Source organism: Ammospiza caudacuta, chromosome 4 (assembly GCF_027887145.1).
Source record: "Ammospiza caudacuta isolate bAmmCau1 chromosome 4, bAmmCau1.pri, whole genome shotgun sequence".
In the NCBI taxonomy this organism is placed as follows: Eukaryota; Metazoa; Chordata; class Aves; order Passeriformes; family Passerellidae; genus Ammospiza; species Ammospiza caudacuta.
Window position 1 is genome coordinate 62,917,272 of NC_080596.1, and position 14,830 is coordinate 62,932,101.

At 36.1% G+C, this 14,830-nt stretch overlaps 1 protein-coding gene across 3 annotated transcripts in view; it reads right to left on the minus strand.

Annotated features, from left to right (window-relative positions):
• Window positions 1-1,161: 1,161 nt before the first annotated feature.
• Window positions 1,162-14,830, minus strand: part of BOD1L1 (biorientation of chromosomes in cell division 1 like 1) — a 36,405-nt gene continuing 22,736 nt past the window's right edge. For 2 of the 3 annotated variants that reach the window (XM_058803552.1, XM_058803551.1), the window contains exons 15-25: window positions 14,131-14,210; window positions 13,427-13,511; window positions 12,379-12,452; window positions 11,077-11,152; window positions 10,962-10,996; window positions 9,082-9,127; window positions 6,203-6,237; window positions 6,013-6,097; window positions 5,411-5,564; window positions 3,620-3,763; window positions 1,162-2,502 (exon numbers count right to left, since the gene is read on the minus strand). In XM_058803552.1, coding sequence (XP_058659535.1) covers window positions 2,394-2,502; window positions 3,620-3,763; window positions 5,411-5,564; window positions 6,013-6,097; window positions 6,203-6,237; window positions 9,082-9,127; window positions 10,962-10,996; window positions 11,077-11,152; window positions 12,379-12,452; window positions 13,427-13,511; window positions 14,131-14,210 — 923 coding nt within the window. In that variant the 3' untranslated portion in view covers window positions 1,162-2,393. Of the gene's footprint in view, window positions 2,503-3,619; window positions 3,764-5,410; window positions 5,565-6,012; window positions 6,098-6,202; window positions 6,238-9,081; window positions 9,128-10,961; window positions 10,997-11,076; window positions 11,153-12,378; window positions 12,453-13,426; window positions 13,512-14,130; window positions 14,211-14,830 lie in introns of those variants that run through there. The other variant, XR_009274655.1, reaches the window with a different exon arrangement.

Consider the following 14,830-nt stretch of genomic DNA (forward strand, 5'->3'; position numbering starts at 1 on the left):
ACTTTGAAACTACTGAGCAAAAAAAACATTGGGAAAAAATTCCCAATAGGGATTGACAGTGATTGGCCTTTCTTGACAAGAAAGGTGGCAGCAAGTGAAAAATATGCATAAGCTGAAAGTCTGTGGAACTGGCAGGTTTTACCCTCTCTTTAAGTGAAAGTGGATGTCCTGCAGAAAGGTAATTCCTTTAATGCTTTCATATTACAGAAAAACTTAATCAACAATCAAAGATACATTCCATACATGAGATGCTGCCAGATGTTATTCCTAAATGTTATCCATCACTAGGGGAAAGGACAGTAGGCCTTAAGAGCTTAGTTTTGAGAGACTGACACTGATCTTCAGAGCTGTTTATCTACTGAGATATCAGACAAGAGCCAGTCAAAAGGATCTGACACAAGTCAGAGCTTTGTCAATCATTATAATCCCTCAGAAGAGCTCTGCTTGTGAAAGAGGCAAATATGAACTGTCCTGGAGCAGGACAGGTACTACCAGCAGAGAGAATAAATGTAGAGTGCAGTGGCAAGGCTTCCTTAGGAACCCCCTGAGCAACCTCACTACTGAATCCAGGTGTAAGGAAACAAATGGAAAGGTGCAGGCAAGGACTCCAAATCCCACCTAAAGACTGGAAAGCACCCATGGAAAAACCAGCAGCTCAGTCTTACAGAACAAAGGCTGAGACAAAATATACAATTTCAGTCCATGCATGCGGCAGGGGGCAAAGGGGAAAAAATGGAAAAAAGGAAAGATTCAACTTATCCTACAGCTGTGCATACGCATCAGTGTTAGTAACATAAAGGACTATATCAATCAGTATGCTAGCAAGGCATGTATGGCAGCAGAGTTAAGGTAGAAAGTAAAAGGAATTAATTTTCAGAGCCAAGGTATTTTCCTCTTTCAGACTAATTTACCTAAAAAGTATTATGTGAGCACTCTTATAGTGTCCTAAGGCAGGCAAACAGTTTACGTATGTTTACGTATCTAACATGTAAGCACCTGTGAACATTTTTTAAAGACACTAACCAGGTAAAGTTTATAGACATGACTCCAACCAGACACGTGTAAAGACAAGCTGTTCCCCAGTAAAACAATTAAAGGAAAATAAAATATGGCAACTCAGATTTTTGGCAAACATTTTATATTTTATACAAAAATCTCAGTAAGAAACCTAGCAGAATATCTGACCAAAACATTTGCCTTACAAGTTCGAAAAAAAAACCTCACAAAAAAAAGAGAAATAAAGAAAAAAAAAAAAGTAAAATTCCAACCCCCAAAATATTTTTTAATTATAAACCAGAATATCAACAAAACACTTAAAATAATCTCAGATTGTTTGGCAATTCATCACATCATAACAAGAGACACATTTGATCATAAGAAAAGTTTAACTTTATATACAACTTCACTTGAACATTTGCTCTTACCAGAGTTAATATACATTAAAAAAAGATTCTGGCAATAATACCAGCTTCTATTTTTAATACCTGTGTATAAAATGTAACATAAAATGCTGAAGCTCTATAGTTAGGAGAAGTGACATTTGATTTCAATGGGTCCCTCTTTGCTGAAAGATAAATACTGAAAGAACACGTATTTAGTTGCAAAATAAAACTTTCATTTTAGGGTGGTATTGGTTGACTGTGAATAAATCTAACCTAGTACTATTTATTTCTCGAAGTTGGTAGTAAATTTCCAAGTGAAAATATAATCTAGTAAGATTACATTTTAAATGCTGTACTTTGCCACAAATGTGAACAGAAAGGAGCCAAGTCCCTTTCACTATGCTAAACTACTTTAATGCATGCGAGAAAAATATTTTACCAACTGTCTGAGCATATTTTAGAGAACTTCAGATTTTAGACAGCCCTGGGGGAGCGGAGGGGAAGTTTCCTACTGACATCTGCATAGAATGTAAAATATATAATTAAAAAACCCTAAGATATATACTAAAGTTTACAGACCAATGCTTTCCATATAATAAATAAAATGTCCATCATTGATCAGATTCATACACAGAGTAAAATACAACCTATTTTTACAAGTTTATGTACAAAGTATTAGTAGGCACATGGGTGCCTTATGGGCTGGAAGCATCTGCATTAGCATGTCACATTGGGAAACTCCAACTTTCCAAGTCAGTGATAAAATATATAACTACTTTGTTTTTCATTCAGATACAAAGTAAACTTATTTTTCATCTGAAATAAATGTACATAATATTTTGTATAAACAATAGTTTATAAAGCTGTTTAAAATGTAACTTAAAAGTACTGCATTGTTTAACTTAGAGCTCTGAAACAAGCACGTGCAAATCCCTTTGCTTTAAAAAAAATAGAAGCACAGATGTTTGTTTTCCTTTTGACTCTTCCAAGAACAGTACTGGCTGGTAAAGATTATCGCTTTGCTTTCTTTAGTGGTGCCTCCTCTGCCTTCTGCTGGCCTTTTCTCCGTACCACTGTTGGGCTGTCCTCCCTTTTACGCTTGGCAGACTGCACCTTTAACCTGAAAAACATAATAATTATTTCCACAATGAAGAGTGGTCAGGCACAATTCTATTCAGAGCTGAACTAAACTGTCCATCTCTAATATATTATATAAAAGCTTACTACTAAAACCCACTTCTTAGTAAGAAATGGAGTACTGATTCTGTATGTTGGAGAGTGCTCCACATGTACAATTTGGGGCTAGGATTTTATTCTTCCTTCTCTTTCTCTGGAAAGATTTGTGGATTTATAACAGAACATAATGCACTTCAATATCCTGTCCCCTGTCTCACAAAGAAGAGCAGCAACAGTGTCTCAAGCCCAGCATACACAAGAGGGAGTAAGGGGCAGACTTCACATACCCCGTGCATTCACACTCATCTATATAGTCACCATATTTCAGCTGTAACTAACTGTAAATGGGTTTAAACTCTTGGCCATTCATAACCACACAAAATAATGGAGCTGAGGTGTACTGTGACAGTCATCAGTGCACAATGCACAAGTTCTCCAGGCTCAGCCTGAAGACACTGACACATTTCAGAAAGGATGACAGCTACACTTGTTTGGCATACAACACATTTTACAGGTAAACTACAAGATGCAGAGCAACTGTGCACCACGTCTGTTACTTACTCCCTTGGGATTCTGCACTATGATCTCAGCTTTGCAAATTAAAAAGTATAACAGGAAAGGAGGGAAAGGGAAATATATTCAAAACTTGGTTATAAGGGCTCTCAGTTTCTCCTCTTTTTATCAGCTGATCTTAGATCTTTAAAGCATTAGAATCAAGTCATCATATTTAGCTTTAATCTGAACCACCGATGCTCTTACCCCCCATCCAGGAAAGAATCACAGCTGAAGTTAAAATACTACATAAACAGCATTTTCAGATTCTCCCAAGAGGTTTCCAAGGATATAAGAAAAAAATCTAGTCTTCCAAATGTCAAATAAAGGAAGAAAAAGAAAAAATGTAAACAGAAGAAAATCCTTTAAAAGCTTTTATAATTCACATGAGAACAGAACAAAACTAGTCTGCTGTTCAGATTTTGAAGCAGTATGTTACATATAAGGAAAGGATCACTGTACTGGCTTCCAGAACAAATCCTCAAAGTGAATTCAACTTTAATACTTACTGTGTCAATGGAGGAGATTTATTAATTTTTGTATCACTTGGAGATCTTTTTTTAGCTGCTAGTTTCTGTCGTTTTCTAGGAGAAACTGAACTTGGACTGCTGCCTTTAGAAGCTGCACGTGTGGTTGGCTTGCTGGCCTTTTTTCTGTAACACAAAAGCATGATGAATTTATATATAACCAAATACTTTTACCAAGTCAATTTCTTCTTGCATTCCAAGTGCAGATAATCAAGACTGCACATTATTTGCAACAAGTAAATCAAAGTTGCCAAAAGAAACAGTGAGAAAACCATATTTGCCTGCTTCAAGACACACTGTGAAGCCAGGCTGGGTATTTTGGTATCAAATGTAGAATCAAAAGATTGCTTTACTGTCAGTATTTGGTATTTACAAAGAAAACCAAAACCAAACCAATCCATACCAAATCTTGCAATAATTTTTGTACATAAGTGTCTATGTTTAAAAGAACATACTATAGTCTGAATTCACTCATGTAAGTCTTGGTATCCACAAGTTCAGAAACCTGAAAATCTGGTTATTGGTGATTAATTTAATAGTTAAGAAAACAGGTGACTTAAGTCAGAGAAATCCAGCAATGCTGAATATGAAGAAGCATCCTCTTCCACAGACTTATTCCCAGATGCTATTTATAAAATGCATACTGTACACAGCACCTTAAGGCAGAAATGCTTTGTTGCAATCAGTGTCAGAAAGGTAGCATTGGAAATCTGAGACACAACCCCGAATTTATAAAAAAAGCAGATGTTTCCACAAGCAAGCAGAATAAACCCACAAATACCTAATCCTTTATTACAATTTTAGAGTTAACAATTATGTGACACTAAAGGAAGTCCCTGTGGCTTTACCAAAACAAAACTGTTGTTTACTAAGCAGTAGTGGTAAACCTTCACAGTTTTTATGTAAATGAAGAATCATGTAACTACTTTCAGATTCAGTTCTGAAATTATCAGTTCAAGAGCACTGTGGCTAACATATAATATATACAATAAAACATAATATCCTTAAGAGGGAAGTAGATACAGTCAATTGAAAGTAATCCCACCACCAACATAAAAAAAAATGCCTGCACTTCAATTCTCTTCTGAAAGACAGCAACACACATCAAAACTTCCCAGAGCTGCTGTTTCATTGTTTCCACAATAAGATCAAGAGGATGAGCTCTGCTAGAATTCAGTATGCCTTCAAAAGGCAGACCAGTGCTAAGGCAGATGAGGAATGGCTTCCTGAAAACAGAACTCTTGCTACCCACACTTGTCATTCACAGCAAGATTGCTTTCCAAGCTTGCAGATCACCATACTAGAAATGAAGTCGTCCAGTACTGCAGATTGATGTATTTAACTTGGACAGCGTACTTAAAGAAACCAACAGGGATAATTTTATTTTCAACTTGTTCCAACACCAAATGGTGAAGTGCACAGTCAACTCTGATGTCCCACTTTACCCATCAGAACCAAGTGTCCTTAGACTTAAATTCTGAGGCATCACTAGGATGAAGAATGCCAATAGGATCAATTCTTACCTTGCTACATACTCAAGTATGCCTTTTGAGACCCTGACAATTTCCCTTAACCTCACCTTTTGTCCCTTCGTTCCTTGAAGAGTGGTACTAGAATTAGAATGAAAAATATTTGGGAAGCTCTTATCCATTTAAAACAAATAATCAGAAAAAGGCAAAAAGAGGAAGTCACAAGTCTTCCCTGCAACAAACCCCACACCACCTAAAAATAAGGTAGAAAAAAAGCTTGTTATTGGAGTGTCTACACAGTTACCTTTGAGCCTCTAATCTTGTGGCTGATCTAGTTGTGGCCCCAGAATGCGCGTCATCATCTTCCTCACCATCCTCTTCCTCACCTTCCTCTTGCTCTTTTAGCTCATCTTCAGAAGAAGTCAATTTCCGACGTTTCTTCTCTGGCTCCAGTGTTTCTGTCCATTTAAAATTTTACACATATGCTATAATTTTCCAAAAGGCCTCCAAAAGGATATGAACACTTAATTTAGAAAAGGTATTCTAGTCACAAGTCCCATTTTCAGTAAGTAATTTTCCATTTCCTTCATATTTCAACATTTTTAATTCACACTTGTTTGACTTAATCTTGCTAACACATTCACCACAGTTTACTTACACAGCTCATAGCCAGAATTCATAGAAAATTCATGAGGTTTTATAGAAGCATCTGGGATGTAGCAATTCTGACATGAGATTACAGCAATTTACACATATTTACATAATATTTACACTAGCTGTAACTCAATGATTTTTCCTCAAGAAAGGAAAATTGAATAAAGCTTATCTTGTTGCTATTAGTAAACAGAAAGGCACAGCAGTATTTTCTGATTCTGTTAGGAGTGGCACAGCCTCTCATGCTTTTACCCGTTTCCTCAGATTGAACCAGAGAGCGCTTGGGCTTTCTTCCCCTTTTACGCACAACCAGTTCTGCCTTCTCAGCTTCATCTTCCTGAAGAGACAAAATGGAACCATGGAAGTCAAGAACTATTTACTTTACACAGAAGACAGACATTTTTCATTATATACTGCTTGTAAATTTACAAATCACACTTACATTTTTTGTTTCTTTCTTATTAGATATGTCTGCACCTAAAAAGAAAGGAAAGAATAAAACTTCATCCTGAACTTCAAATCTTTTACCAATCAATTTAAAAGGAGTTCTTTCATACTCTCTCAACTTTGTGTAAACATCACTGTTGCCCTAAAATATTTCAAGTCTCTTTCTAATTTAGAAAATAGCTTTCTTGTACTTTGTTACATACAGAGACTGGGACAATGATTAAATTGTTAAGTACTAAGGCTTTATATGACTGACAGTATTTATTGCTTTGTTGCATATGCTGTTTTGTTTTAATGGAAAAGCAGAAGATACTTACCCCCTTTAACTACTGTCAACCAATCACAGAATCATAGAAAAATTTGGCTTAGAAGGGGCCTCTAGAGGTCACCTAGTCCAATCTCCTGTTCAAAGAATTAACTGATCAAATCTTGCACAAGATCTTGTTCAGTCCAACTTTTAAAGTCTCCAAGAACATGGTTCCTTCAGGTGACCTGTTCTAGTGCTTAACTATTCTCATACCAAGATGACTAAGATGAAGCTCAAAAAGATACTATTTAAGAACTTTTTTTCATGGGAATTACATGACTTTCTCTGCTGAAACACTTCTTACTTCAAACTCAGTAATTTTTACAGGCTAACCTATACATGTTAAAACAGATTTTTAACTTTACATCCCATGTCTCAACTTGGCTTCTCTCTATGGTTACTATTTCTATCCTAACTCTGTGATGAGAGAGATTATTTTACAAAGCTTTTAAACTCTGTCAAATGGAATTATCTCCAACACTGCAAGGATAAAAATCCTTAGCAGTAAAAAGGAGAAACCTAAATAAAAGCAAGTTTTTATGTATTTTTCCCCTGCCATAAAATTGCTGTCTAATTTCTGAAAGCTAAATAAGAGAGGACACAAACTCTAAACCCCTCACCAATTAGAGTGAGAAAACAAAAGAATGACAATGCAAAGGACCTAAAATAGATCTCAAAGAGCAGAAACATATTCTGAAACTCACAAGCTTTTTGGCACTCCTTTGTAAGGTTATGGGGAAAACTTTTATACAAATGCAAATGAAGTAAAACAGAAATATAGTTAAGTGTTCAAAACATAACCGAAATAGAATATTGGACTGTCCACTGTATTAAGCTCTACACACAACATAAGCACATGCATAATACAATCAGCATTATCAGTATTAGTTCTATTGTGTTCAAAAGAGATACTTCATAATTCTGGTTCACTTGGGCAAATCTGTAGCAAAGGGGTTTTTGACTGAAGAATAATCCCATCTAGGTCCATGACATGCCTTTAACAGATTACCCTCTGTAAGATACCAAAATGTAGCATTTCACCTAAAGATAAGTATAAAAATATTAAGACATAGTATCTAAAATCATACTAATTTTAGAGCAGCAACTGTTAATTAGTGTTAAGTAATTAGTTTCAAGTTCAGTGTTAGTGTTATGGGAGGATGATACCTTCAGAAAACATGTGTCTCTTAATTGCATGTGCTGTACTGACCAAAAATAAAACTCTGCATTCCACTCCACATGTGGGTCTGTCCCTACTGCAAATCCTTATGCAGAACACCCAGAAAATACCAGAGTAGGTGAACTGCACAGGGGGATTCAACTTGGTTTCCTTTTCATCACCAGGTGTTCTCAACCCCTTAATGCCCATGAATGCTAATACAGGATGAAAATTTTAACAGTGCATTCCCCTTTATATTCCTCTGAACATTGCTGTAATAGCAACAGCCTGTTACCTGGAAAATAGAAATGTTGCATAACGCACTCAAACTTCAAGTACACAGTTAGGTGTCTGTGCTTTTGAATAAAAAGCAAAGCAGAATGCACTTTCATTTCATTCTCACATTCTTGTCTGTTCTCTTGGCAGTTCATGGAAGTCAAGTACCACACAATGAGCTAACCCTCCAGAGACAATTCTGAAGCATATGGATTAAAGCTGACATTTTAACAAATGTGGAGAAAATAGGAAACAGCCCATTTGCTCAGTGCAGCCAGATTAGTATATCTGTAGAAACCTAAGCTTTTGGAAATTCCAGAAGGTTTGTTTTGAAGGTTTGGTTTCTCAGATTTTCTGCCTGTTTGTTTGCATTTGCTTACAAACCATTTTAATCTACTTTTCAGTTCACCTGCTTCCTAAAATGGCTTTAAAAAGTTTTTTTTTTATGAATGGCCATAATTAAAAAGACACATTTAAACAACCAGTGCAGTTCAGACTCTATACACAAGAAAAATTAGAAAAGAGAAATAGAAAGGTATTTCACTTAATTGTATTTTAGTTTGAAGCACTTAAAATACATTTTTGAGTTAAGCTAAGCAACCATGTTCCAAAGATCTTACAGCAATTGTGAAAAGGGAAAGAAATATCCTCTCAAGATACCCCTAAGATCTTTAGATACATACCCACAGATCAACAATTAGCAGAATAAAATTTGAAAGGTATTGTAGGAAGTGTGATTGACAGTCAGTGTATGAAAGGTAACATGCAGAAATGGAAAACAATCACTAAGAGCCAGTCTGATGGGGCACCTACCTTCCTCTGAAGCTCTGCCATCTACTTAGCCTACTCAATCATTTGGTATATTCTGCAATGCATTATTCAGCACTGAGCAGTGCTGCTACATCTTTGAGATAAGTTCTTATCAAGCTGCTCTTTTTTGGAGCTAAACACTTGGTAGCAATTAGGGATAAGTCTTCATTTCATCTCTTTCTTCAGAGGCTTTCATTCACGAATAACACACTGACTGCCAGAGATGATGTCAGGATGAAGGACTCATGTGATTTTTGTAAAAATCCTCTTCCATTTCTTCCACCTTTCATTTTACAAGTTGAAGCAGGTATAATTTGCTTACCTGTTTGAGGTGTTTTCCCTCTACTTGCAGAGGTAGGAGACTGCGGCTGAAATTAAAAAAATGGGTTTTTTAATAAAAAAAAAATCAGGAAAATTCAGCATTGCATTACATTATCACAGAAAGTTGCTCACATTCAATGTAGAATGGATCTGTAAATCTAGAAAACATGAACACTAATGAGCACACAAAGTTTGTACTGTAGTTTAAGAGTAGGAGGCATTTTTTCATTTTGATAAATAGCTGAAACAAATCAGCCCATAAACAAATCACAGCACTTTTAGTAACCTGACACTAAAGTCATTGCAATAAAGGACACAAAAGATAAAAGCAGTTTCAGTCAAACACATTTCCAAGTATTTAATTATCAACAAAGAAGTTAGTACAGTCACTTTAGAACTATAAGTCACCAGAAATTGTTTATTTACTCAGTATGCAGGAAAAGCTATATATAATTACACAATATCCTATGACTGCCCAAAAACTTCAGTGCTTTCCCCACTGAATGACCACACCAGGATGCCTATGGTTCCCCTAAAGTAGCAACGTGCCCCCAAAGCAGCCCTGGGGAAACTGTCCTGCCCTCCTGTCTCAGGTGAGACACTCCTCCCTGAGCCAGCCTGCAGCTCACACCAACCCCTCACTCATCACTAGGAAATACCAGACCTCTGAACACTTGAACCAGAACAAGATGATTCTGTTCCAGTACTGAGGGTGCCAAGGTACACTCATTTCTGGGGGTGACTTAAAAATTAAATTTAATCATTATTTGGACAAAAAAACACCCTAAAAAATCAACCAAACAAAAACAAATCCACAACACCAAAACAGAAAAACCAAATATCAAAATCCACACCACTTCAAATTACATTTCATTGAATTAACATTGAAAAAAAAAAATCAACCAGGAAAGACTAGGAATTCTGAAACAGAATTCCAGTCAACCTGTAAGAAGGGACAGGACTCAAAGGACTGCCTGAAATATGAGGACAGAACAAGCAGAGACAATAATTCCTTTTATCCATAAACTAGGTAAATTCTCAAGATTTCCAACAGCCATGCCAGCTGCTGCCTCACCAGGCAAGCAGTAGGAAAACCTGTTTCAACACAACTCCATTTTTAAAATCCACCTTTTTCTATGCAATACCATTGATTCTGAAATAGAGGCATTTCCTAGACAGAAGCCTTTAACCAGAATAAATCTAACTGACTGCACTCCACAAACATGCCTGACCCACCACTGTCCTGTGCTGTAATCCAACTGGATTGCAGAAACAATACCAACAGACCACCTTCCTAGCTGTGAATATCCTTCACAGGGCTTAGGAAATAAAACTACCACTGAACTTTAGAAAACAGACATGTTTCAGGAGCCCCTAGGTTACTCATCACTATGTCTCCATCTCTCACATGATGTGTAATACAACTGCTTTACATAATATTTTATTTTACAGCTATGAAAAGATTCTATGTGCTATTATTATGATATATTCAGTAGAGGGAAAAAACTCTCATTTTTGAAATAAAGTCACCCTTGCTCTTCAGGCCAAAATTACTCCCAGCACGAACTAAAAGTCACATATGCACACCACCAAAAACTCACCCTGCACTCAGGTATATATTGCTAGCTAGAATAACACTTGTATTAAGTGAACTAAGTGTGAAGCTGGTAGGTAATTTGCTACATTCTGAATTAACACTATATTTTGCTTACAAAGGTCATCTACATTAAGAGATACTATTAATAAGTTTTGTTTGCTTAGACTGAACTCAAATATCAAGTTTTCCATATGATGTTTCTGAAATGCTGTTAACTGTTAAACAGATAAATGGCTCTTGAAATACTGTGTTTAAATGCACCCAAACAAAATAAAGGCACTTACATTCCCAGTGCTCATATCAGCTTTTGACTCCCCACCTGAGGGAAGAAATATGAGTTCAGAACTTGAATATCACTATTATCCTTGTTTTCCCACGCAGGTACTATGAGCTACTTACCACCAGGCTGTACTGCTTCAAGAGGGTATTTACGAGGCCGGCCCCTTTTGCGTTTCACTACTACAGGCTGATTTTCCTATTAAAAGTAAAGGACAAAAATATTTTGCTTCCTGTAACTGAATACAATACAATACAAAGACTGCTAACTGAATTCATAATGTGACAGTGGCAGAAGTAGTATTTTTCAATTAAAAAAACAGATGAGGCAAGTTTAATAGCAAGAGACACTGCTGTTAAGAAATCCACTAATATATGTGAAAAGAAACAAGACAACTCCCAGTTATACAAAATTCTCAGTGGTTTGACTGAGGCACAAAGCATGTCTGAGAATGCAGTACCTTCTGTTCCCCTAGCCCCAAAATCTCTTAGTGTCACAAATGCTGTTGGCTTACCCCATACAAGAACTCCAGACTTTACATCCCATGAGCCCCTTTTCCCAGTGCCACATATAGCACAGGCTGCATCCTGTATGTTGAGCAAGTGCTTCAAACAATTAATATTCTAATTATCCCAATACACAGATTGCTGAATTCTTTGTATAAACAGGATCTTTAGCAAAAAAAGGGCCCCTTCCTTTGAAGTTTTAAGCTTTGAAAGAGAACTTTTAAGTAACAAAGTCAGATGCAAAATCCCCAATAGGACTTTCTCTTATACACAAGGAAAGTTTAAATGCCCCATTCAGTATTTACTGAGGTTTAGCAATATCTCCCCCAGAATGGTTCTTAGAGACTCAAGCCTTGAGTGAACAAATATAAAAACATATTCTTTAAATTTTCTTCTTCTTCCAAATTTGAGGCAAAAAATCCCCAAATGATGAAAGCCAACACCTTTCTGAGATCAGTGTCTATTTCTAGGGGCCAACATCAATTTTAATCTCGAGGGATCAGACATTTGTTTATAACCCATACTGCAGATTATCTCAAGTACATGCCTAGGAGATAAAGACTTTAAAAACTGTTGATAGTATTTTAAAAGGCAAGTTTTATTTGCTTATGACTAAACTGTCCACATCAATTACCAAGTTTTCAAAAAATATGATTTCAATACAATACAACTCTATATAATTGCTTTCTAGACATTTTGTAAGCACTATTAAGCCTAGGAAGGGAGTTAGTCCTATTTCCATATTGAGACATTGATGTTTTATGGTCTGTGAGTTTGTACTTTGTGACAGAGCTACATAAGTCCTTAGTACTTTTTGAAGACAATTTTAATATGGCTGTCAACAAAATAGTTTTGTACCACAAAGAGTACTGGGAACCTGCACTATCTCAGTGAGTTAACATGAATAAGATCACTCACCTCTGGAGAATTTTCATTTGATTCTGGACTGTGCTTTTTCTTTTCAGACATTTCCCGTTCAAAGTTAGGTTCATCTTCACACATAAGAAAAAAAAGAAAGAAATTGTATACCTTTGTTTTATTAGGCAAAAGAACTAATAAAAGCCACAACCTCAACACTGAAAATGTTATTTCATTCTTTAGCCTAAAATTTCCTAAAAACACCCATCAGAAATCAACACTGCTTGCCTTGTAGCAACAGTGTATTGATCTGCCAAAATGCTTCCCACTAATGCCAGATGAGTTAGGGAGGTCTTCTATTTTAAGGTAAGAACAAAAGCTCACACTTGTGACATTCTATAAAATGGTAGGACAAATACAAGCCCTTATTCCCTTTTCTCACATGTTCCATGAAACAGGAAGCTGAGGATACAAAAGCACATTGCAGAACAGATTCAGACTCGTCAACTTGCTCAATGAGAAACAAAACTATTAATAGGCCAAACTAACATTAGGGAACATTCTCAGAGTGCTCCCACAAAAACAGACCGAAGTAACAAAGCCACATTAATTATGTGGACACACCACATTTTATTATTTATTTTAGTGCAATTTAGTCAATTACAACAGTGCAACTTGCACTCTTCTCTGGTTGTTTACTCTACAGAAACAAACAAAACTGATCTGATGGTTATGTCATGGATTTTTACGTAGGACAGCCCTTGCTTGTAGTCAGAGGTAGATGTTCTTATCACATAATGCTGGTTGTTCTATTTTCCTACCTACCTGTTTATTTCCCATTGGCTTTCCTACCCAAGATACATACTGAAGCAATAATGGAGCCAGTGGGTGGTAAACAGCAAAAGCATCAAAACTTTTGTCATCATTAAAGAAACTAAAATTAATGCATTATTTGCTAGCAGTAATAGAGCAGAAATCAACCGGAGAATATATGCAAGTATATTTGCTGGGATCAAGTTCCCACTTTCTCTCAAAAATCATTCAAATGAAAAGATATAAGCATTCAATATGGGTTCAGAAAATCTTCCATAATGGGCAGTTTAATTACCTTTTCCTTCCACAGTACTTCTAGGAGGTGTTTGTGTTACATCAATTTCTTTGGACACTTCTGCTGCATCACCTGAAATAACGTCCTACATTATTTTGAAACAAGAGAGGAAAGATGCTTTACTACACATTAAAAATCATGGCCAGTTACACTAAAAGAAACACCCCACACCAATACATGAGCAGTTATTTTACTCATCAAGGTTTTGTACTGTCTCTTAAAAGCTTTAATGTTGAGAAGCTTCATCACAAATCAGTGGGTGAGGCAGTCCCAAATATACTGCATATACTCCTAAAAAGAGCATCTATCTTGTCCTAATTCCTGTTTTGATTTAGCAGAACTCAGGAAAAGTGCAATGCACCCTCTCTTGAAGAGCTCAGATCAGTACACCCATGCAGACACTGAACTGACTGGAGCACTGGCATCCAACAATGCTCCATGAGATCCCCAGCTCCCAACCTCTGTGCAACCCAGTCCTCTCACACTTCCACACCTCAAAGAGTCCACACAGACACTTGCCTTTTTTGTTTTTTAATTGTCTCCCTTACTGAAAAGTTTCATTTGCTAATCAGTTCTTTTGTACTCAATACAATGCAAAAGTAGCTTAATTATGGAAACATCTCCAAAAATAAACTGCTGAAGAAATTATGGTTAAGATTTTCATCTTATTTACAATTGCAGAACATAAGAGTTCTTGAAAATACCTTAACGTTACCAGGTTTCATTTTGGAACACTGACTTTGTTCATCATCTTTTAGCACATCCTGAGAAATCTGCTTGTTGCCTGCAAAAACAAGTAACAATTGAAGTGTTAAAAAAGTGTCTTCTGCATTTGTCATGTTTTTGTGTCACCTACATACCAGCTCACCATTACTGAAATTCAAAAGTCTGAAAAATAGTCTCTTACTACCAAAAATATGAACAGAAAGTTACTCTAATCACTCTTTGAAATGGGAAGACAACACAATAACAGAAGAGAATTACATGTTTCTTATATATTACAGGTGTGGATTGTTTTGTTTGCTTGTTTGTTTTTAAAGATAAGCTCAAAATTGAAATGTGGTAAGTAACACATCAAGAAATACAACACCAACCTCAACTTCAACTCACCCAGAGACAGGGAAAGCAGTTAATGCTATGTGGGACACTAATGAATACATGACTTTTAATCACTCACTTCATCAGATCACAATTCTTAGAAGAGGAATAAAAGCTCTTATGAAAAAATGCTATTATTAATGATACTAACTTTTTTCTAAATTTTTCTGATGCTGAAAAGACGTTGAATCCAGAGCTTGAAGAGGTATTACATTGTCAGTCTTGTAAATACTGTATCAACAAAATGCCTAACTTATTTTGATGCTAGCTGCATCTAAATGAAATTTAGAAATGTTTATGCCATTC